The sequence below is a fragment of the Antechinus flavipes genome, chromosome 4 (assembly GCF_016432865.1).
Source record: "Antechinus flavipes isolate AdamAnt ecotype Samford, QLD, Australia chromosome 4, AdamAnt_v2, whole genome shotgun sequence".
Classification (NCBI taxonomy): domain Eukaryota; kingdom Metazoa; phylum Chordata; class Mammalia; order Dasyuromorphia; family Dasyuridae; genus Antechinus; species Antechinus flavipes.
In genome coordinates, this window is record NC_067401.1 from 223101355 (window position 1) to 223128100 (window position 26746).

Here is a 26746-nt window from a genome sequence, read left to right on the forward strand (position 1 = left end):
TGCAGTAGGAAGTTGTTAGAATAGGTAGACTTTTGCTGCCTTTCGAGTTTTGTAAAAAATGTTAGTTTAGAATTATGGAATCAAGTTTATGATAAGCAAAGAGAAAACAGTTCTGGCAAAATTTCTGAGAAGGAATTACTTGGTGAAGGAGAAGCATTGACTTGATCATGGTCTCAGTTCACTATAATCTCCCCTTTGATTAAATGATGATCTCACAAACTTTGGAGGATTAGAAGTGTTCTTGCTGTCAGTGGAATATTTGAATTGAGATCCAAGAATGGATTGAATATTATGAAGAGATGTATACAAGAAGTTTAGCAAAAAATACACCACGCCTACAGAGTGCATTCTAATTAACCAGAAAAGTAAAGGACTTCGAGAAGCTAAGAGTTTTATGGTATCTTCTTGCCACATATATCTCTTCATTTGAGCCTATATTCACATGGCTTCTGAATATATTAGTAGAAGAGGAATATATCAAAGATTTATTGGAAGGAGGATGCTATTTTGTTTTATTTTCTATTTTTAAGCTACTATAGTAAATATCTATTTTCAAAAAATCTGACTAAGTTATAGCAACAAGTAATCATGGATAAGTAATCCCATATTGATGGGAGCCCATTAGTATAAGTATCTTCTCTTCCTTGATCCAACTTTTCAGAACTAAATCTGGATCCCTAAAGAGAAAAAAATACTGCAATTACTTTCTTAGGACTCAAGAAGCAAATGAAAGAGTGATTTAGAAGGAATAGTTCCAGATATGAACTAGAGATAAAGAACTCACACAAATATGGAGGATCAAGTACTATTCCTTAACAGATCAGAAGCTAAAAGAATAAACAGATTTTTTTAAAAAAGAATTATCAACAATCAAGTTAATGTTCAATCAAGTCGGTGCAGCTAGGTGGTGCAGTGGATAGAACAATGGCCCTGAAGTCTGGAGAACCTGGAGTCATTTGACTACAGCTTTGTATTTGACAGTAGCTATAGGATCCTAAGCAAGTCACTCAACACTAATTACCCTATTTAAAAAAATATCAAGTTAATAATAATAATGGAAATATAAATTAAAACAATACCAAAGTTTCTCCTCACATCTATGAGATAGGCGAAGAGGATACAATCTGGAAAGAGTAAGTGTTAAATGTTCTTTTGAAAGATAGGAAAAATAATGCACTGCAGGTTACTTTGTTAAACAGTTTGATATTATGTGTGAAAAGTAGCCATTAATACCTTTTGATTTAGCGATCCACTTATTGGTCATGGAAATCAAAGACATAAGAAAAAAAAAACATCTTTTTTAGAATATACATAGCAATATCTCTGTGTCTTTGTGTATGTGAGAAAGAGTATGACTATGTGTGTGGTGTCATACCAAGAACTGGAAACAAAGCCAGTAACCATGGATTGGGCAATTGCTAAACAGATTGTGATATATGAATGTAATGGAAGATTATATATTTATGAAAAAAAGATGACTATGAGGAAGTCAGAAAAGTATGAGAAAATCTGTTGACCTTATGATTCAGAGATAAGTAAGCAGAACCAAGTATAATATAAGTACTATTTTATATTACCATGAGTACACTTAAAGTAAACAAAAGTAACACTAAAATGCATTCAAACTTTGATTAATTGCAATGACCAATTTTAGATTCAGAGAACAGATTACCATTTCTCTCTTCTTAAAAGAAGATGTGGAATACTGAATCTGCTATCAGATGATTTTGCTATCTTGGTTGGTTTTAGTTAAGAGGCTTGCTTTTCCCCTATTTTTTTTCCTGTTTTGTATTAGAAACATCAGTGTGAAGAGAAAAAGGTTCATTGAGAAATAAAAACAAAAGGGAGCAATAAGATTTCATTAAAAAGGTGTGCTGTTTTTCTTATAAATGATTCATTTTGTAACAACATTTGAATTAAAATTATAGTGAAAATTGTTCCACGATAATTTCCTTTATGGTGGCTAGGATGTCTTATATTTTTCTCATCTTGTCTCTTCTTCCCCAGGATCATGCTTTTTAAAGTCAGAGTAGACCATTATTCTAAATTTTCCAGGTAACAATCAATGCTAAAGCAAATGGGGGAGGGGAGGAAGAGATCTATACACACACACACACAAACACACACACATCTGTTTAAAAATTAAAAAGAAAGATCAGTATGGAATACTCAGTATTGATTATTAAATGAAAATCCACCAAATTTTTATTTACTAATTTCATCTGATGTGGAAATTGAAGCAAAAGTAAATAGCACTTCCCTAATTTAAGCTCAGAATTTAAAGGAAAATATGATGTTGTAGCAAGAAAATGGAACCAAGAATCAGGAGGTCTATACTCAGGTACTTTATTAGCTGATTACCAATTAGTTTTTCATTTGTAAAATGAGAATAAAATTACTTTTAATGACTGATGCCATAGAATTATTGTGTGGGTTTTACTCTATAAAATCTAAAATGTAATATAAAATTGTTATGAATACTTAATTTAAAAATATTTAATTATTGATATGGAATTTTAGTTATTCCTAGTATAATAAATTAAAGTAAGATTTTCAAAAGCTCTTCTCTGTTGTATAAGGTATAGGTAAAAAAAAAAAAAGTGTGATTAAAGGACAAAAGAACACTTAGGACTTTCCTAAGATCATAGTTTTGAATTTAAAGACCCCTTAGAGGCCACCTGATCTAATACTCTCATTTTACAAATGAAGAAACTGAGTCCTAAGGTCCTAGATACTGGGAGAATTATTATCCCCTGATGCCAAGTCCAGTGATTTTCCCCCAAGTTCTGACTAGATAACTTCCTACTTGTGTGATCTTATAAAACCATTTATCTTTCTGGGCTTTAGTTTTTTCATCTATAAAATGAGAAGGTTGTACGGGATAACCCTTCCAGGTATAATTCCATGATTCTCTGACCTTGTATTTCGGGAATAAAAGAAAAGAAAAGAGAAGAGCACTGGAATGAGGACAGTAATCAGAAGAAGAAAAAGGAGATAGTAATCATAGTAAAAGAAGTAAAGGAAGAGAAAGGAAAATGTAGAGAGAAGGTAAAATAAAAAATAACATTTTGTTAATTTCTTTGGAAATGCTATTGACCATATTAACTCTTTTCAAGAAAAAAATACTATGTAAGGAGGAAAATTATAGCATCTTGTAAAGAATGGATAGAAAGTATCAATATACACAGGCTTGCTTCAATTTCCTTAGCTATATTAATTCACATGGGAAATAGAGCTTCAAAATGTCAGTATACCAAAATTATTTTGAAATGCTGTGATAATCTATAAGGAGTTTGTTAGTCCACAAAGACTTAAAGAATTTTGGTGGAGGTGACAAGTCATTTCACTACAATAAATATTCTAAGGTTTAGTAATATTGTGGCTTATTCGTTTGTTTTTCTTTTTTTTTCAATTTAAATGCATCATAAAAACCATTTCAATTGCTAAACATATTTTGAATAGAATAATAGTTCTACTGAATTCTAATCTATTAAGTTGATATTGTTCCAATATTCTTTAATTGAATATTAGTAACATAATTAAGTGGAATCAGTTGTTCATATTTTTCTGATTAAAAATTTAAGATATAGTAGGTAAATCATGCCTTGTCAAGATATGATGGTAGACTCAATGAGAATAAAGGTAGATAGATGATAGATATGTAACAAGATAGATAATATAAACACACATATATTCACACACATACTATATATTTAATATATATATATATATACACACACATGCACACACATATCAACTTAATCTAATTCTACTTTAAATGAAAATGTTCACATTTCTTTTAAAGTGAGAAAGACTATTGACTTTATTCACTGTTTTGTCTTTAAATATTTTTATTAATTTTTTTCATTGTTTTATATTATCCTTTCTTCCCAAAATATATATGCCTCATTTTTCCTACTCATGAAGCCATTCCCTGTTACAAAGAATAAAGAAGTCTCTTCCCCCCCAAAAAAATAAGTAAAACTGGGGATTCACTTAATACTTTATCCTAGTAATAGAGATACAGCCTGAAGCTCTGAACACAATGATCCAAGATAGTTCTAGGACTCATGATGAAAAATCCTATCCACTTCTACAGAGAAAACTGACGAATTCTGAGTACAAACTGAAGGAATTTTTTTTCTTTTTTTTTCTTTTTTTTTGCTTTTAAAAATATGGCTGATATGGAAATGTGTTTTATATTATTTTATACGTATAATTAACATTATAATGCTTGCCTTCTCAATAGATGGGGAGTGTGGTTTGGAAGGGAGAAAATTTGGAACTTTTTTTTTTTTAAGAATATTAAAAATAAATAAATAACATATTTGGAAAAAAGTAACTCAAAGATATAGGAAAATAAAGAGTTCTTATATAAAAGAGAAAGAACGATAAAAGGGAGATGCAGTCCAGACAAAAGCACTTTCAAATGGAAAATAGGGGAGTGAGGAGGGAGAATTCCATGTAGAGGAAAGTGCATTGGATTTGGGACAAATGATGTGACATCTAATTATTCCTTTTACATGTACTATTTGTGTGACCATGTGCAAGGCACTTTATTTAGTAAATTTTCATCTATAAAATGAGGCAGGTTTGTACTATCTAACATTTGAGATTATTGTTCAGGTCTATGTCCTATAACTCCACTTTAGCACTTTTCATTTAGGAGACTGATGCAGAAATTACAGAGACAGGAAACATCACTTTCCTCAAGATAATGATTATCAATATAGCATGAAAAAGTAATTCATGATGACTACAAATTGATGATAATTAGTAAAGGCTATACAAATTCAGAAGAATGAGAGATTCCTTGTAGTTAGTTTCATGAAAGGAAATAAAAGAAAGGAAGGAAGGGAAGAGGGAAGGAAGGAATAAAGGAAAGAAGGAAGGAATGAAGGAAGGAAAGAAGGAAGGAAGGAAGGAAGGAAAAAAAGAAAGAAAAGAGAAGAAAGAGAAGAGAAGAGAAAAGAAGAGAAGAGAAGAGAAGAGAGAGGGGAAAAATTTTTACTATGTACCAGGTATTGCTGATACACATACAAAAATATGAGACAGAATTGGTTCCTAAATTCAAGAAGATCTGAGTGTGAGGAATCCTATTACCCACTTCAAGAAGAATAATATGAAGTGGGGCTAGGTGACCTCCCTGCTGGAAGGCTCTATATAGGTCTGCCTTGACTAAATATTGGGCATCCCCCATTAGACAGCATGGTATACTAAATAGAAGGTGGTTCTTAAAGCCAGAAAGACCTAGGTTTGAGCACTGTCAATGACAAACAGTAATACTGTGTGACTATAAGTTAAACACTTAACTTCTTCCTACCTCCAGGAAATTCTCACACTATAACTTCTTTAGAAGTTACCAGATTTATTGCAGAGAGGCTTTCTATATTTAAAATCACCTATCAAGTCAAAAAATCCTCATACACCCTCTGCAATGTATGGTCAGTCAGAAATTCAATAACATTTATTAAATATCTACAATGTATCAAACATGGTACATACAAAGAAAAGGTAGAGGTGAGGGTGATAAATAAAGCTCTCAAGGAGCTCACAGTCAAATGGGGAAGAGAGATTGAAAATAGCTATGTACAAACAAGATATATGCAGTATAAATTGAAGATAATGAACAAAATGGAAGTTCTAGCATTAGGCACAATTAGGAAAAGTAACTTGTATAAGGTGGGATTTTAGCAGGGGAAGAAGGCAGGGAAGCTGATAAAGAAGGAGAACATTCTTGGCAATGGGGAACAGTCAGTGGAAATGTCCAGATATAAAAGATGGAGTGTATTATTTGAGAAATAGCAAAAAAGTCACTGACCCTGAATGGAAGAACACATGAAGGTGAATAAGGTGTAAGAAGATCGGAAAGGTAGAAGGGGATCAGGTTTTATGGACTTATGGAGTTTGGTACTGAAGGTCTATAATTCCTGCTACTTGGAAGGCTGAAGTTTATGAATTTATTGAACTCAGAAACTCTAAGCTGAAGTAGGACAGCTCTGTGGCATAGTGGCTACAGCCCAAGGTCTAGAGTCAGGAAATCTCATCTTCCTGATTTTAACTCTTACAATTAGCTACATACTAATTGTGTGACCCTGGGCAAGTCATTAACTCCATTTACCTCAGTTTCCTCATCTGTAAAATGTGCTGGAGAAGGAACTGGCAAGCAACTCCAGTATCTTTGCCAAGAAAATCCCAAGTAGGGTCACAAAGAGTCAGACATGGTTGAAATGACTAGACAACTAGACAGCAAAGGTGACACAGTGAATCAGGAAGACCTTCACAAATCGAGCCTCAGAAACTTAGGAGTTATGAAACCCCAGGCAAGTCATTAACCCTGTTTGCATTGGTTTCCAAAAGTGTTTATCAGGTGTCTAAACTATATCCAGCACCAAGATTGGAAGCCCCCAGAAGTGGGGGTCCAAGTGACTGTCTAAGGAAAGGTAAACCAAGTTTAAAATGGAGCTGGTCAAAATTCCTACATTGGCAGTGGGATTGGTATTGTGATTTACCATTGTGGTTTCAACCTGGATAATTTGGGGACACCCAGTCTCAAAAGAAGGTAGACAACTAAATATCAATTTAGAAATGTGAATATGGGATTCAGATATGGTATTTGGAAGAGGATAAAAAGAAAGGGATGAGAAACAAAGAAAGACCACTAATAATGACAATTTCCTGTAAACTGGGTAGTCACACAGAGGACATAGAAAATGTTTTTTTTATGATAGGAGATCAAAAAACTGCTCCAGAGGCAAGATATAGTAGCAACTGTTATAATAGTGGTTTATGGTAGTTTATATTATGTACAACTAAGTATAAATTCTGTGGGTATGTAGTTATACAATTTATAAGCAGTGATAAAATATAGTTTTTCCTCCATTACAAACAAAATGGTGTTTTAATCTACCATTTCCTAAGAACTAATGATGTTGGAATGAAATTTTTAAAATCATGAATACACACACACACACACACACACACACACATACATATGCATACACACACACATTTTTTAATTAGACCTGTTATAGGAATAAGAAACATCTTATACCTTTGCAGATCAGTACTTTAAAATCTAAGAGTTGCCAGAAAGGGCAAATTTAGTGACTTGCCCAATGTGTCTGAGAAGAGATTTTAACCTGAATTTTTCTGGCTCTGGGGAAGGCTCTCTTTGCAACCCTACAGTAACAATTATATTATCATTTTATAACAAGGTGAGGTCTTTGCCCATGTAATAAGCTTTCTATACTAGAATAAAATAATACAATATGCATACCAGGGCTTGCATGTAAGCAGAATGGGCAGAATGATTTTAAGAGCGTTTGAAAGGTCCAAAAATCAAAAACACTTCCAACACCTATTTGCCAAATTAAATGTCAGCATTAGGTATGTTTTACTTTGTGTTTAGGTTCATCTTTTCTACAATCTTTAATAATTAAAAATATTAAAAATAAAAAAATAATTAAAAATAGGGTGATTTGGTTAATGAGATTGTGCTTACACAGGATACCAGATCTAGAGTTAGGAAGATCTACCTGCAAATTTGGCTTCAGACAGGCTATTTGCCTCAGTTTTCCTCATCTATAAAATTAGTTAGAGAAGGAAATAGCAAACCACACCAAAATCTTTGCCAAGAAAACTCCAAATGGGTCATGAAGAATAGCTATGATTAAACAATAAGTTAGATGATAATTTTAGTCCCACATCACCACCACCACCACTCACTGACCCTTAAATACCTCCACCTCCACAATGCTGATATTAAGGGATTTAGACTAAAAGCAGTCTTACACCCCTCAAGGAAATCATGCACCTCCCTCCATACAAGGTATGGGTGAATAGAGTTTCAGAAAACATCAAATAAGCTAGGAACAAAGAAAAAGAAAAAGCTATAAACATTCATTTATATTGGGGTTCTTAACTCATATAGGTTAAGTTCTATTAATTGGCAGGATTTCTTCCATGAAGGTTCAGTGAATAGAGCATCGCCTTTTGATGCAGGAAGACCTTAGTTCAGATTCAGCCCCAGACAATGTATGAACCTAACCAAACCACTTCTGTTTGCCTGTTCCATCATCTGCAAAATGGGAATAACAGCACTTACCTCACAGAGTAGTTATGAGAATTGAATGACATAATATTTATGCAGTGTTTAGCATAATACTATATTATATTAGATATATTACATATTATATTATGTTATATTATAAGTACTATATTAGTGTTTACTATTATTATTAGCCCTCCTGATCTTGGTCTGGCAACTTGTTTCTGTTTCGGTGAAATAGATCATTACTGAATAACTTTTGGTGCCCCATAATTTGCAATGCTCATAATACCATGTGACCTAAGCAGCTTCTCATTCACATTGCTGTGATAGTACCCAGCTATTACTGGGATGTTTAAGTTGATGTCATTCCCTTGGAACCTACCTATTTGGGTTTGGGGTATAAATAGACATTTTGTGTCTGTGCATATGAACAACAACAAAAAAAAGTTAATTGGTATCTCTATGTATTAGGAAAGATCATAAGGACTTGTTTGATCCAATCAGATTCTGACAGCCATCTTCCACTGCTGAAGTTTAGCTCCAGACTGGGCCAAAGGGCCCTAATCAGAGGGAGTCCTTTAGAGGTGTCCTCTATGAACCCTGGGTCTGAGGTTAGAGGACCTAAATTTAAATCCTATTTCTATTGCTACTTGGGGGGAAACTTTAGGTAAGTCACTTAATCTGTGTGTCAGGTTCCTCTCCTATTCAATGAGAAGATTGAACTAAATGACCAATAATATGACTGTCCTACGATTTATGATCCTATGGTAGTATAAATGTTCTCACATCAATTCTCGTGGAAAGGACAACACTTGGAATTATTACTAGTAATTAGTACTTTAGCATAAATATTCTTAACATATGTCCTCATGTAATTTGGCATTGAAGAAATGTGAATTTTACTGGGGAAGGAGGGATTTAGGGATAATTTCACATCCTGGGACCCTAGCCATGGACAGCATGGTTAAGTAATATGAAAGAAAGAATAAAGAAAATGGCTAAGAAAGGAAGGACTGGAGGACATCAATTATAAACTTGAACCCCTTTACAATTTTGATTGAATCTGCACATCATTTAGGAGGTGGGAATGTGATTTGATCTCTCAGTATGAGTAAATTTATGGCATGATGAGATGTTTTGATGTTTAGGTATAATGTCAAATTAGTTTTCAAAAATAGGAAGTTGCTTGCCCCACCCAATAAAAAATAAATGAATAAGTAAATAAATATACCTATTTGGGTATTCCTTGATGATCTGATATATGCTAATCTTAATAGTTTCATTTTCAAATCGATTGTTGCTGCGGTCTTTATATATCCGGAATTCAGCAGCTGTCACTGCTTCTCCATGAGGAATTTGTGTAAGATCAAACCGAAACTCTTTATAGTGCCTTCGCTGATGAGAAAAATCCTTGTCTCTTTCGACTGTTTAAAAAGAAGAAAGAAAGGGGGAAAATGAGCCCTTTAAAAATATGGCAATTAATGGTAAATTCTACAGCTTTAAATATAAAAACAAACAAGCAGGATGATATAAAAACTGGGCAACTACTAAAACCACAAAGCCAGACATGCTTCCAGTTAAAGGAAATTCCACAAGCCAAAAGTCTTCAGTTCAAAAGGGAAAAAAAAAACCTCTGTGGTTTCATACAAATTCCAGGAACCTGAATGGAAAGAATATCCAAAAAAGTTTTAAAGTTGAATGTTGTAAAGTAATTAGAAATATGGACCAAATGAAAGCGCATGGGACAATCTCAAACTTTATTTGAATTAAACAGATATGAAGGAAGCAATTGGAATTACAAGTGAAGTTAGAATTCAGTAATACCATGTAGGGGGAAAAAGGGAACATAAAGCTTCTACCTGAGTTACCATATGTACACAAATACTTTGATATAAAATTTTTTAAAGAGACTAAGTAATGAAAATATATTCATTATATTGGAGGTTCTTAGCTCCTACCCCAGTTCATTTAAATTTCAAGAGGTTCATGGACATGTATTGTAAAATATTATATCTTCATTTTTATTAATCAATATCTGAATTTTAGTATGTCCTTCAATTATTTAAAATCTTTATTCTGCATAGATTCTTACCAGACTGCAAAAGAGATCCATGACACAAAAACAATCCCCCAAATAAACAAACAAAAAGCCCCAAAGCTTCTTTTCTATAGTCAGAATTGTATCTTATAGCCTTCCTACCTCTTCTAGCAGAAGACCGGTTTTCTACCTCTGCTCTGCAAATCAAATTTGCTCAAGATGTATTTTTATTTATGTACATGACCAAGATTTTAGGACTGGACTTTGAGAAGGTCTACTCCAATCCCCAGTCCCTTCATTTCACATATGAAGAAACTGAGTTATAGACAGGTTAAATGACTTGCCTGAGGTAAAGTGAACCCAGGATATCCAGCTACCAAATCAATATTCTTTCTATGACATCATGCTGCCTTCTTAGGTGAAAAAAAATGTTTATTTGCTCTCTAACTAAGAGAAAACAACTTTACCAGCAACTACCGCGGAAGTCAGGGAACATTTCCTCCTCAGGGAACATAAGGGAATTTTAAAATGTTGAAGAAATTAGAATGCTACATGTTGGGCAGATTGTTACATAGAGGTTATTGTGCAATAGTGGATTGGCTTCAGATACACTTAAATCGATTTGGGTTAGGTTCAGACAACATGGCAGGCCCTCTACAGACTACAGAATCTGATAGGTATCAAATAAATACTAAACAGGCTGCCTGACCCTGGGTTCATTTAAAATGATGTGATGTCTTTGCTAGTCCTCTCTGTATTCATAGAACTGTTGGATATCATTAGCCATGGTATTAAGTTTCAGTGTCAAGTATAACTCACATAGTTGGGTATTTCATGGATCTGTGATTCCTCTCCCTCTACTTTTAGTGCTTTCTCTATTAATGAAGATTGCAATATTTCTTTAATCTTCTATAATCCTTCTAACCCTAACTTTTGTTATAATGGAGATAATTATATATTCATTATAAAATGGACACTATTGTTTTTTGAAAAAAAAAACAAGAAATAAAATACACTGATACATCAATACATTTTTTGAGTATATACAGTATATTATGTACCACCATCATACAGGGAAAGACAATGTAGTAGAATATCTCAACTATTGAAAAAGATGCTTCCCCACTAATAGACTTAATGACCAGAATATTTGCCATTATTCTCTAAGTTCCATGAGGTCATGGACTATCTTTTTGTCTTTTTTTAATCCCTGCTACTTAACATATAGTTGGTGCTAGGAAATGGATGTTAACTAAAGTGGCCTGAAGGAAATCATAAAATATATGTCTTAGGAATACATTTTATAGAGAGATATAGTGTTAAGGAAAGAACATTAGACTTTTTATCTAAACACTGAATTTGACATTTAGTTATCATGTGACCATGGATAAATTGCATAAAAATAATCTTCCTTATCTGAAAAATAAAGAGAATGTATTACATAGATACATTACAGAATTATTATGAGAGTCAATTCTTTGTAATCCTTAAAAACTATACAAAAATGGGTTATCCATTTCTACATATTTTGCCGTGTGTGTGAGTGTGTGTGAGTGTATCTCTGTGTGTGTGTGTGTGTGTGTGTGTATGTGTGTTAGTGCTAGGCAGAATAGAGTTCCTTACATGACTAAAGAACAGATAATGATAAAATATACATTTTTCTGACCACAGTCTAGGTCTTGGGTGCATATAAACCTTTCAGGATAGTTAGAGACAATTAACAGTTGGGCAAATGACCTCTAAAGTCCCTTCTAACTAAGGTTCACTGATTCAGGGGTTCATTCTCGGTAAAAAGGGCAATTTCTAAGGGAAAAGTCAAAGAACTGTCTCTTCTATATTTTAATTTTCTCAGTCACCCCAAAAGGATTAAAGAAAGTCTGTTAATGGACAAACAGTAGCTATGTCCAGGGACACGTATGACCCTCAGATAGAATATAAACTAACTAGTAGAATAAAAACTCATCAAGGAAAGGGATGGGACAGTTCTCCTGCCTTTTTTTTCCTTCTTAATATATACAGGACTTCATATGGTACTTTATACTTAAAAGGTACTTAATAGATAATTGTTGAATTGTACAGTGTTTAAATGGCTGCTATCATTGACATTTTTTCTTGTCTTTCCCATTGCTCATTTTACCAAAAAGACACAAAAAAATTAAAAGAATACGACAGTACAGAAAATCCAGAAACAATTATAACTTTTACTAATTTACTAATTCTGAAAAGCAGCCTAAAAAGCAATTCTAAGGAAGGGGAAAGTTTGGGATATTGCTTACAAGTGACTTTAGGAAAGTCCCAATTTCTTTCCTTGATTTCCTTGTCTAAAAAGGGAATAATAATATATTCCCTAATTGCAAAGTTCTTATGAGGAAAGTTCTTTGTCACCGATAAAAATTACAGAAATGTGAAAAAGCATTAATAAGATAATTATATTTAGCATATTATATATTACCTGGGACATCTAGGTGGTAGAGTGGATTGAGCACTGGGTTTGGAATCAAGAAAACTCATCTTCATGAATTCCAATCTTGTATCAGATATTTACTAGCTGCATGACCCCGACCAAATCATTTAACTCTGCCACAACTAACTCTTCTCTGTTTCCAAAGACATATGTATTAAATATAAAACTTTGACAAGAGTATACTATCACCCATTTATAGCTGTCATACATTTTTCTATTACCCTTTTAGAATTTTGTTGTAGAAACTATGAAAAGGAAAGCTATAAAGTGGATGACTACTGATTGGAAAATGACTTAATTGGGAAATATGAATATATGAATTCTTACTACACTATAAGAAATTATGTATGTGAGGGATTCAGAGAAGCATGAGAAGCATCTATGAATTGATGCAGAGTGAAGTAAGTAGCACCAAGAAAACAATATGAACAATCACTATAATAATGCAAACTTCAAAAAGTTAATTTAACTCTGATTAACTATGTTGACCAATTTTCAATCAGGAAAATAGATGAACAAATATTGCTTTTTACTCTTGGTAGGGAGGCTAGGGACTACAGATATATAATATTGCATATATTGTTAGATGTACTCATTTAGACAAGTTTTGCTTAATTTTGTTCTTTGTAATGAGAACTAAGATGGAAAGAGTGCTTTGTGGGGAAATCACTGCTGTATAAAATCAAGTCATCAACTAACTTTTAAATTTTAAAAAATAAATATTATTTTAGTATAAATACAGGGAAATGTTGTGAGATTCATTTCTAAAATGAAGGCACCAAAGAATAGGTATAGTAAAGTTCTTGCCAAAACTTTTCATAAGAAACCAGTGGCTGAGTCAAGTTCAGAATGTTGATGTTTGGGTTTTTAAAGAGGGATTTCCCCTACTGCAAAGGCACATAGGGATTTCCCCCCTGATATTTAAGTGTAAGCCATTTTTCAATATAAGATCTAGAAAGTAAATTATGAAAACTTTATAGGAACCAGGCTAAGATCAAAAGTTTCTTTTAGATTTTCCATTATCTTTCTATCATTTTTTGTTTGGGTATAGCAGGATGGCCTCATCTTCTTCCCCAAATCATGCTTCTCTTTTCACTCCTGCAATTATTCTGTTTTATAGTTATCTGAGCCTTCATCCTATCAACTGCAACTGGCTTCACAGAAATAAATGTAGGAATATGTCTGAGCAGAGTATTTTCTTTATGTGAGAAATTATAATAAATATATGTGTGTATGTAGATATACACACATATATGAATATATATGTGTATATGAGTAATATATATTATTATTATTGTATAACATACATATTATAGTTCTCTAGTTATTTGCTTCCTGAGAAGACTGTATTCCTTCCAATGAATAGATTCAGTTCTGCTTGAGTCTGTAAACTCCATCACAAGGCCTTCCCAAAAGGGAAATCACCATCATCACAGTCCTCAGATAACATCTGAAAAGTCTGAAGTTCAAACTTCCAAGTGATTTGAGATATTACATAATGTTACACCATATTTACAATTAATTTCCGATTTGAAATGGAGAAAAAAAAGTGTATTCCTGGGAATAACCACTAAGCAGGAGTTTCTTAGGACTAGCTATAAAGTGTGCACCTGCATAGTTCAGATGAGTATTGAATCCATATTATGTAAAGTCATCTACTGTTCAAAATTCCCCTGTGAAATGTTAGTGTAATAAAGTGGAAAGCTAGAATTTCATCCTTTATTATAAATTTTCAGTTTTCTAATCCAGGCTATTTAACCCAAACCCTAAGGGGGCAAATTTTCAAAGGGTTTCATAAAATTTATATTAAACATACCACACAGAATAAAGTTGCATTGTAGATTTGTCCAGAATGTCAAATGCCTGAATCCCACTGACTTGGATCATAACTATGCCAATAAATTCCATGCGGCACTTTGGAAAGAGTAATGGAATGAGACTGGTATTTACATAGCCTCATTCTCCTAATGAAGACCAAAATATTCAATAAGGTAATTTCAGTTGCCTTCACCAGTGAGAGTAGGAGGTGACAAGAATTAATATCCTTATTTTATGAATGAGAAGCTAGGTGGTGACAGCAAGTTAGTGACAGAACTCTGTCTCCTAATACCCAGTACAAAGCTGCATTCAGTAGCTCATACCACCTACATAACAAGGTTCTACGTCTACTTTCTCTTCTTGGAATTTAGTGCATCTTGGGGCTACATTTTAAAATTTCAGTCACTTTGAAATGCAGATGTAGACAGTAAATTATGAAAACTCCTAGGCAACCAGGAATAGACTCAAAAGCTCTTTTTTTAAATTTTGTTTTGTTTTCCATTGTATTTTTCTACTTAGCCTTGTTATGAACTTCACCTTTTTCATACTTCCTATGAACTATAGGTATCCTTTTGATATTTTATAAAGTCATAGACTATTGAGGCTGAAAGAGAACTTCGAGATCATGCAATCCAACATCTCCCATCCCCTTTTTTGGATCACATATCATGCTGATGTGGTTGTTATTTAGTTAGAGAACTCTCAGGGAAGAAACTTCCTCTACCATAATTTGCTCTGTAAATTCTTAGAGACATTCTTAGAAACTTTCCTAGAAACACTAAGAGATCAAGGGACCTACAAATAGTAAGAGTTTGAATTGTTATCTTATTGGTGTCAAGATCACTATCTTCTATAGCACTGTCTCTCACCTTATAAATGAGATAATGGAGGCCCCGAGAGTTAAAAGGATGAGAACTTGAGACTCTAGCCTCTCAATCTAGTCTTCTTACTAGGATAAATTGAATCATTAATGTCTTTTTTCCCTTTGTACTCCTGAGTACAAAGCCCTTTCTTTTTTCAGGAGGTTGTCATCAGATTGTGGATGTACTTCTAGATCATCCTATTCTATCAGCCAACATTACCTGTCTATATAATTAGACTCCCTAAACTTATATTAATATATTTTACTGGGAGTCATTATCTCATGCTTCTTCCCCAATCCACCTTCCCTTCTATCTTTGTTTCTGTTTCCATTTTTATCTCTATCTCTATTTCTCTTTGTCTCTCTCCATGTCTACCTTTCAGTCAATATGTCTTTGTCTGTCTCTTTCACTCTCTGTCTTTGTCTGTCTCACTTTCTGTCTCTATCTCTTTATTTCTCTCTGTGTATCTCTCCCTCTGTCTCCCTTTCTCTGTATTTTTCTTTGTCTGTCTTTCTGTCTTTCTCACATTCTGATGGAATCTATTTTTCAACATTTTTCTATACTACTCCTTAAAAGGAAAGGATTTCCCTTAATACCTCTCAAGAATACCTTTCTTATCTCTTTGTCTACTTAATACCTAATTTATTCATTAACTCTATATGCATTGTTGTTTATTTTCTATACAAGGAAATATTTTCTTATTTAATGGCACAGAGATGGGATGCATGTCTCCCCTAAACTTTCTTAGTTAACAATAAGTTACATATATTTAACACTTTAACATTTGTGAAGCATTCTACATAAAATGTCATTTTTACCTTTTAATGATCTGTTATTATGACATACATAAGGAAACAGAGAGATTAATCAACCTGCCTAAGGTTATAGAGCTAGCAGACTTGAACTCAGTTATTCTGGTCTCTAAATCCTGTGCTTTTATTTCCACCAACAATACATTCACAAGATCATAGAATCATAAATTTTGAGTTGGAAAGGACTATAAATATCATCTACTCTAATACTCAGTTTATACATGGAGAAACTGAGGCCTAGGAGGGTTCACACTATCCAAATTCATGCTAGAATAGATATTTGAATCTAGATTCTCTAATTCCAAATCTGTCACTCTTCCCACTCCCCAACCACATGTTTCTAAACACTTCCATATAATTGTTCTTTTATGCCAAAAAGAATTTGCAATGGGTTATAAGATGCCATTTATAATTAAGGAGTGTCATGGCTTCAAGTGACCATCTTTTATTGTTGTAAGATTTATTTTAGACATTCACCCATCATAAAAAACCACTGCAATATGTTACCAATTTGGAGGATTAAAAAATCCCCCCCCAAAAAATTACTAATTAATCAATCAGCATGTGTTAAGTGCCTCCTGTATTCCAGCCACTCTGCTAAGGGTCAAGGATACAAAGAAAGAGATTAGACAGACCCCAGTTTTGGGATGCATATCACATGTATATAAGTATAAATAAAATATATAAAAATAAATACTAGGTAATGGAGACACATACCTCAGGATGGAGAATGGGAAGTGGGAGTATCTGGAAAGATCATATCTAAAAGAGATTAACTGAGCTTAGCATTGAACAAAAACTAGAAATTTGAGTTGAAGGTGAAGTAGAGCAATCCAAATAGCAAGAATAAGGGCACGAACAATATATGCAGTACACTTATCAAAATGCATAACCAGATATGTCCATTCTCATATCTATAATTGAGGACTGGTCCAGTCTAGTGCTTATAAGCATGTGCAGTTTGCTCAGCTATTACAAGCTCTTTTTGGAAGAGGATGGGGAGCCTGCTTCTAGAAAGGCATGGTGATATGTGATGGAAATGCCTCTCTCCTCTTGCCATAGGTTCTGGTAATAAGGGGACATGTGATAAAAGTACAGACCACAGATTAGTTGCTAGTTAAAATTGGGGTCAGTTAAAAAGACATTACTCAGTGCCTTTTGAATATTGTCTATTCCTGCTTATCTATTTTTGAATATCATTAGATTTTATTGAATATAATTAGAGTATAATTCTCCTTTGGAGAAGAGTCTCAGGCCTTTATCTTCTGACTTGGGTCTATTACACAATCTGCAAATAGCATTCTTAATCATTCCATTTCTGTTCTATTTTTCTCCTGCCTGTCGATGGAGAAGCATCTGGAGCTGGCTTTGACTGTGCCAATTCCCTAAAGTTCAGGACAGCTGGATACCCTAAACTCCTGGAATAGAAATATCAGCTTAATGTCTTCCAGAACCCAGACAATGAGGACCCAAGGACCAAGTGATCTTTTTTTTTTGACCCAAAATAGGCCAAAAGAGAGCTATAATGACTCATTCATTGGCCATGTCAAATTCCAAAGTGAATTTGGTGAAATGAATAAATTCTAGATAAAATGTGTTTTAAGTTTGAGCCCATTCTCCCCTACAACAGAGATAGTGGGAAGAGTAAACCTCTTGACGTTGGGGGTAGTGGTTTTTAATGTATGTATTTGTTATGTCTTCTCACAAAATCTCCTTTTTAAAATGTAATTTAGAATAATTACTTCAATGTAATTGTAGTGCTATCCTTAGCAGTTAACTATGCAAAGAATACACTGGAAAGAGTGCTCAATTGAAAACAATCCCTTGAGGTACTCAGAACTCCCTGGGAGGAAAAGTAGTTAGCCTCCCTCTAGAAGAATGAGTTAAGAGTCTTATTACATTTCTAAAATCCAAGCTCAGGATGAAATGAAAAATTGTTTTATGTAGATCCTATTGTTCTAAATTATTTATAAACATTAATAACTTGCTTCCTTAAAAACGAACAATAACAACACAATTATAACACCACCATCAAAAACCCTATATTTTCCTTCTAATCACTGCAACTCAAAAATGAATCATTTGAAACTGTGGGAAAGTATGTAAAAAGAAACATAACATAGCATATGTTTTTTACTTTATTTGTGGGGATTTTTGTTGTTATTACCATTTTAAATCCAGACCCTTGATTTCATTGGTTAGATAAAGATCTATATGAAAACTCCCTCTGAGAATGAAGATTAGAAATTCTGTGGTAATTTATAGTCTTAGAGACCTGCCTGAAGATTCAGAGATAAACTGACATAGGAAGTATGGATATGAAACAAGTACCTGTTAAATCCAAGTACCTGTATTGTATTCTAAATGTATTCACTGTATTGACTTTCTCTTATTTGTGGTTCTATCTATCTATCTATTACCTTTAAATTTCTCAAATTACAGGTGTCTGATAAAGAGCTAGAGTTGAAAGGAACTTTCATTTTACATTTCAGGAAACTGAAATTATGAGAGGTTAAGTGATTTTTCAATTAGTGATTTCCATCTGTTATTCCTATCCTTTTCTCTGAGGCCAAACAGATTGAGAATAATTTCTTTTTCACACTTGAAAAAATCTATTAGCATCTTTCTACTTTCTACCCTTACTACCCAGTGCTCTCTACTTTAAGCTATATATTCTGAAGATTTCCACTTAATAAGCCATTTCACTTGTTGGTTAGGGATGCTATGACATCCGATTAAGCCATTCACCACTTAGAACAGCTCAGGAATGAAGGAGAATGCTTTTATTATCTGTGTTTATAGTGTGCTTAAAAAAAATGCTCCAGTGCTAAAAGGACATGCACAGAATGGTGTATACGGGTGGGGGGAAGGGAAGAGGAGGATTGCAGTGGGGAGGGAAAGGAAGTGTATTTTAAAATATTTTTGTCCTTAAAAATATTGTAATTCTGACAAGAAATTTCTAACCTATCTCAGCAGTCCATTTTGCTGACATGTTTCACCTGTTTGTGGCCCAGCTGCTCTGATTGAAGTTTTAAAATTCTTTTTTTTTTTTTTTTTTTGCAATTTAGCTATTTTGTTTCTTATTTTCCAAGGGTAATATCAATGTAGAAAGGAGAGATAAAGTGCATAGAATGTTTCACAGCGATAAATGAGTTGACAGTGAAAAGAAACAGAATCCAATGTGTATATGAATGCCAACACTGTCCAAAGTTGGAAAAGTTATACAAAGATTAAGCTTATTTTTAAGAGTATAGAATAAAGCCTTTCATTGTTGAGATACAATTTAATAAGAAATAATGACTGATCATTTTTTTTAAATAGTGAAGTTGTGACTGGATATTTTCATCATATCTGGCACTGTGTAAAAATTATATTCACCAAATGTTTCTGTTGGCAATATCAGAGGAGAGGAATTAATTAATACAAGAGATTATAAATTTTTAATCTGTATGGCTAACTTCAATTTGTAAGGAATGACATCCATATGCAATCTATCTTATTAAACAAGAATTATAACTTGGAAGACCAAAACAACTTCAGTAGCTGCAATAGATGACACAACAGAATAGATAATATTCTCCCAGGAGCTCAACCAGATGTTGAAAAAATATATATCTCAATTTGCTGCTGAGTGTAAAAATCATTAAGAGATTACTCAAAGAACTATCTATGCTATATTTTATAAGAAAGATGGGAAAAGGTGTTGCATGGTTATAGATATTTATTATTCCAGAACATCCCCTATTGGCTACTTTGCTAAGGAACATAACTTTATCTATATAAAATTTTATTAATAGTTTATATCTCTTTCTTATATATACTAAGTCTATATATAAATAGACTAAAATATAAGTATTTTATAAAAGTCAATAATATCCTAGCAGCAGAATGTAGCAAATTTTAGAAGTTAGAAATATGAGGAGCCTTTGTTAACAGAGCAGAATATATAATTCTGGTGTACAAACACACCAACACACACACAACTATCTCTGAAAGTCTTTAAGAATGATTTTGACTTTTTTTGAAACATCTGCAATCTTAATTTCTCTGGATATTACCCCTATGTGTAAATATTCTTTAAAATGCATTGAGCCAAATTTTCACAAAATAAAGGGGTTTTGGAAAACAATTCATTTAATAATCTACAATTATATGATTGAATTGTTATTTTTTAAAGACAATTTAAGGAATAGAGAATTTAGAAATGGAAATAAATGTAGCCTGAGCTCTCATTTGTCTATTATTATCAGGTGAACTCAATATTTTATATAAAAATCAGCTCAGAGAAATGTTTAAATTAATAACAATAACAAACAACATATAGGAAAATAAAACAGTATATTCTTTGGTATTCTTTGTCATTTGATTCCTGCAACAACTATATGAATTAGGTCAAGTATTGTAATCCTTTTTATTTTCTGAAGAGATGTAGCAAGTTATATTATACGTCCATAATCATAGAACTATTCAAAAACAGAAACAGGAGTAGAATCCAAGTATCTCTATTCCAGAGTAAATCTTTCACTCTTCTTTCCACTGTTCTGATAGTAATCAGTGACTACTATCTTAAATAGTTACTTGAGCTCTCTGATCTTGTGTAAGTCATTTTGTTTCTTTGAAAGTCAGCTTTTCTATCTGAAACACAGACATAGTGATAACTGTGCTACATTTATTTTATGGGATAATGTTTAAATTACCTGGAGATTACTAAATAAATATAAAAGATATACAAGTTGGGACCGTACAGCTATGAATGAAACTGATCAACCTAAAAAAATTCTAGTACCAGTAGGTCAGTTCTTTACCTCAGTTGAATATTGAAACCAGTTCTTGATATTCACAGAGCCTCTAAAAATCATACCAATCAATGTGCATTGATTCTGATCTACAGGCACTTTAGAATAGGCTTATATTCATTTATAAGATTTTTCCACCCTGGGGATAAAGGAGGGGTGAACATACAAAATAACTTAGGAAATATTTTATTGCCCACAGTTTTAGCAGTAACTAATTCTGTGCTAAACAGCAATGACTAAAGATTCATCTGTAATGCTAAAAAATATTTACTAGTTAATATCAACAATGAAGATAGTTCTATGGGATAAGATCCTAGAAAGGCTTATAGGTACACATTTAAATAATTTTGTTTAACTGCATGCATAGATGGAGATTAAATGTTGTCTAAAGGAAATCATGACTATTTTAATGTAGGCTTGCCATTTGCAAAAAGAAGTATGATATATTGAACCTGAGTTAGAAGACCTGGATTCAAATCCTGTCTCATACAAAGCAATTTTAATGGTTTTTAAAAGACTATTGATTTTGATCAAAGACACATTTATAAAAATTTTAGAAATTTTGGATATATTAGAGTTATTTAGTAGATGTGAATTTCTGGTAATTACTTTGTATTAAATATTTAGTTGTCTTTTTTTTTTCTTAAGAAGAAAAACCTGTAGATCTTACAGACACATGACAGTTGGAGGTCAACTATTCTAATCTGACCAGATTTCATTGTTTGACCCTGTGAATTCTTCTCCAGGACCAATAAAGTAAACCAGTCCATTTCTAGCCACCTCAAGGTGAGAGAGGTTACAGTAAGCTGATACACTACAAAGTCTCTTCGGTTACATCTGGAATACAATGAAATGATAGTTTATCTGCAGTGGATATTTGTGGTTATCTGACAAAAACAGGTCAAAGGTTCTGTGAGTTTTCTCTTGAGATGACTCAGTGCTGTTCCTAATGACTGATAATTGAAAACAGAGCCTGCAAATATCAAATGTGGTGGGTGACAGATAAGCAGCAGATTCATTCAAATCCTCTGTTACAGGACACTCAGAGGTCAAAGGCCACAGGAATTAGCTCTTGTGCTACTGTGAAAAGACAGACATCAAACAGCTAATATCCAGTAATAGCTCTTCACCCTCAAACATCCAGGCTTGAAATCCATTCTCACTTCCTCTGTTTTTACTTTCCAGATCATCACAAAATTATTTTTACCCCAAATGACATGGTGAAGCCCCTGAAGGTGTACAGCTAATCAGAGTTGACAGATTTTTATTTATTACCCAAATACTCTAGTGGTAGAATTCCTCCACAAAAGTCTTCCTCAGTTTCCTGTTCAGAGTTTGAAAATGACTCTGCCAACCAAGCATGAGCTCTGGCAAGTTGTACCAAGGTAGAAATGTTTTAAAATAGACTGAATGATACAGTGAAAATAGCCCTGGACACCAGGATTCCTGTCCTGACTCTATGACTGGCTATCTTTGTGAATTTTGCCAAGTCAATATTCCTTTTTGGACCATATTTTCCTAATCTATAAATGGGCCAAAAGTTAAGTAGTAATGGAATGGGTAGATATTACTAATTGATCTCTAAAATTACAAATTTTTGAACCTATGGTTCTAAGTATAGGTATAGTAATGAACAATGTGTCCAATACCTGAAGGTTAGCCCAAGTAAAATCAGATCAATATCCCCAGATAGGTTTCAGAACAATGAATTTTTTCAGTCAAAAATGTTATTCAAATACCACATAACCTAGGGCTGCTTAAGCATTTTTTTAAACCAAAGACCTCTTTGGAAGTCTGTTGAAGCCTATGGATTCCTTTTCAGAATAGTTTTATTGCTTATATTCAAAACATATGTTGAAAGAAATGCTAAATTTGAATTAGAAGTGGGTTATATTTTAACCATCTAAGTTCATGGAATTTCTTAAAATCTATCCCTGAATCTCAGGTTAAGAGCTTCTGATCTAAATTGAAATCATGGGGAAGTGTGATATACATGTAGAGAAACTATAACAATGAAATTATGGCTATTTAGAAATACAAATATATTGAATTTGAGTAACTGTGCTCCTAATTTAAAATATATGTCAAGAATTTGACGTTATATTATTTGGAATGGTTTTTCCTGCTCTCAAGTGGGAAGTTAGCTTTAAGTTTTTGAAAACTTTCTGGTTTCTGGGGATTGTAAGATCATAGATTTAAATTTGGAAGAGATTTTAGAAATCATCTAAATCAATTGTTCCATTTTACAGATGAGAAAACTGAGACCTAAAGATTTATGCAATGACTGCACACATATAACCCATATCAAATTGCTTTCCTTCTCAATGAAGGGGGGAGGGAAGGAAAGGAGGAAGATAATTTGGAACTCAAAATTTGAAAAGAAAATATTGTTTAAATTGTTTTACATATAATTGGGAGAAAATAAAATATTCAATTAAAAAAAAGAATTATACAAGACCACAAGGGTAGAATTATAGACCATAAGACTCTTTACATACAGGTAGATGGGACCTTGGAGGCCATTAAGTCTAACCCCTTTATTATAAACATAAATATACTGTGATCTAGAAAGATTAAATGACATACTCAAAGTTACATAGAGGGACAGAGGCAGATTTGAAATTGGGTCATCTGCTTCCAATTTGAAGGTTCATAAAGTAAAAGGATAATTGAGATAAAGACTATTGGGTTTTGCATACCAAGGGAAGTAATAATTTAGTTTCTTAGTTGACCAAACAATACTACTTTGAACATTCCAATTTTGTTTCTGCAATAACTTCCTAAAGAATTGATTCATTATGATGACATTTAATGTGACATCAAGTTATACCCAAAGTTTGAATTGTGATTCAGACTGACATCTTGCAATAAAATGGCAGCCAAGGAACATTTCCAAAAGCATGAATGATCTATAATTTTATACAGGTTTCAGTATCATTTGTTACCTGGATATGGGACAAGGAAAAATATGATTATATCATACAGAGCCTGCTATTTACTTAAACTCTGCTATTTTGTAGGGTATAAAGTATTGTCCTAGAATCGGGTTTCTATAGCAAAGTGAAAATCAACAAATATATCTTATTAAGCATTTATAGTGTCTTCTGCAATATGCAACCTTGTAGACCAGGGATCTACCAACAGTATACTTGTTACTTGAGGCTGTTTTCAACAAGGAATGAGGCATAGCCCAGACCTGGATCCTCAGGAATTTAAAGTAGGAAAACTAGGGCTGAAGGAGGGGTGTTATACCCATATGTTGCCATCATGACCCTTTCTCATGGTTCAGTGGCATCTACCTCCTGTCCCTCTACCTTGGTGATATAAAGGCTCTGGGGAAATCAAAAGTATACATTTCCCACAAAAATTTGAGTTCTGGATTTCCCTGTCATAAGGAAATGAAGTGTAATACATAAGTTAATTTTCCAGACTATTGGTGCATATCCTTCAGAATGCCAAATGTATTTTTATTTTAACTGTTATCAATGAAAATAGGTGTTAGATTATATATATATTTTTATTCAAAGCAGAGGATATAAATATAGCCTTATTAATATTATTATTATTATTTAATAAATTAAGGATTATCATTGTAGAAAATAATCAATGTGTTTTTGTCATAGTGATGTTTGCTAATCATTGAAAAATTAATTTTACATTTTGGCTTTTTTGCCTTTGCACTAAATGACCACAAGATGTAATGCCTTTAAAATTCTTCTGAATGGTATATTTCCAGTGGTCTTCACTATTATATGGTCCCTAACATATCTTCTTTCTAATTCTATCCCTATTTCTAATAAACTACCAGCTAATAACACTAATAATGAAACTTCTTAAATCATTAAACTTATTTACATACAATTCTAGTGCAATAAAGTTCAAGGTGAGGAAAGTGCATATGTTTTTTGGCATTGATTTCTCCCAACTTTTAAATTTATTTCAAGATTAATCAATCGGTAAATAACAAGCATTCATTAAGTGCCTACTGTGTGCCAGGCATTGTGCTAAATGCTAGGGATTGTTATTCATCTTTCATTCTCTAAGAGGACTAATGAAATCATAAGGTTAATAATGTCTGACTTGCAAGTGGATTGAATTTAAGTGAGGTAGAATTGTGCAAAGTCGTAAGACTCATTCTCCCTTCCAGAATTATCTGAATCTAGTGGCAAGACATAAATCAAAATGACTGGAGAAGTCTATTAGGGATATAATGAAAGGCAAATAATAATATACTCTCAAGAAGTTCACAGTCCAATTGGGAAGACCACATAGAAACAATTCTGTACAAACAAGATGTTTACAGGAAAAGTTGAAGAAATCAACAAGGGGAAGATAATGTGGGAATGGAAGTAACTTCTTGTAGAAAGTCAGATTTTATCTGGTACTTGAAGGAAGCCAGGGAAGCCAAGTGGCAAAGGTGAAAAGGGAGAGAATTCCAGATATGAGGAGAACCTGTGACAATGCCTAGAGTTTGGAAGTAAGTACAGCAGAGAGAACAATATCATTGGATCTCAGGGTATGATATAGAAAGTAAAAGGGAGGACCAGGCTTTAAAGGTTAAACTGACTATTTTATACTAGATTTTGGAGGAGGTGAGATGTCATTGGGGTTTATTCAGTAGAGGGTGACATGATCAGACCTGAGCTTTATGATGACTAATCTGAGACATAAGTATAGGATGAACTGAAGTGGTAGAAATTTGAAGCAAAGAAACCAATCAGATTTTTTCCTACAATCCAATTTTCAAATATAAACACATAAGCTGTTCATACTTAACTACCATTTTAGGATCCATGTGTTGAAATGAATGCTGGGAAAGTGTATTTAGCAATCAGGAAAGTGATTTTATTCATTCAAGATTGATTGTATTTTCTTTCCTCCCCTCCTTCCCACCTAGGAAGCAAGAAAAGAAAAACCCAGATGGGATAACTAAATGTTGGAAATAATTGAATAATAACAATCAACAAAAATTATTATTTTTTTTTATTTCTTTCACCATATAAATTAAGTGAGCATAAGGCAGGAAAGAATATTTGCATCATCAGTTTGTAAATATCCAAACTTAAATTTTTGAAAAATAAGAAGTCGGAAGAACACATTCAAAATAAATAGGTAAGAAAACACAATATTGATTTTTAAAGACCATTGGAAAATGGAATTAGATTAGATTGCATCTTCTTAACAATAACATGTATGTGTATATATATATATTTTTCTGATTATTCTATATGGAGTATAGTAAAAATTAAATATAAAAAATTAAATCTGAAGGTCAGTTGAAGAATAATGTGTGTGTGTGTGTGTGTGTGTGTGTGTGTGTGAATAGAGTTAAGATGAATAGGCAGTGACATATTGCCAAATAAGAATTATTTGGGGTGTTTTTTGTTTTGTTTTGTTTAGGCAGTCAGGTAAAGCTGACTTATTCAGGGTCATATAGCTAGTAATAGTCAAGTATCTGAGTTCAGATTTGAACTCAGATCCTCTGAACTCCAAGGCCAGTACTCTATCCATTGTATCACCAAGCTTCTCCAAGAATTGTTCACAAGAAGACGTTACCACAAGAATTAGTGATAGCAAAAGAAGGGCGCATGGTATCAATCAACAAGCATTTATACTGTGTGCTAGTTGCTGTTCTAAAGGCTGACAACAGAAAGGTTAAAGTGAAAAATTCCTGTGCTCAAAGAGTATGAGAGAACTGATGCATAGCACATATCCCAACAGTATCCCCACAAAATGTTAAGATACCCCCTCATGGAGGTATTTTGAGAGGACACTGAGAAGACTCACACAGGACAGACAAGCATGGAACTGCTTAGTTAGTGTGCCCATAGTAATATAATCACAGATTCAATAAAATGTTATCATAACTCCCTAGTTTTCTAGTTATACATGAATTATATGT

General features: G+C 33.1%; 1 protein-coding gene across 1 annotated transcript in view; it reads right to left on the reverse strand.

The window, feature by feature from the left end:
* The window catches only part of BMP5 (bone morphogenetic protein 5), a 159379-nt gene that overhangs the window by 88911 nt on the left and 43722 nt on the right, over positions 1 to 26746 (reverse strand). Inside the window, exon 2 of the mRNA XM_051997182.1 lies at positions 9285 to 9477. Coding sequence (XP_051853142.1) covers positions 9285 to 9477 — 193 coding nt within the window. The remainder of the gene's footprint in view (positions 1 to 9284; positions 9478 to 26746) is intronic.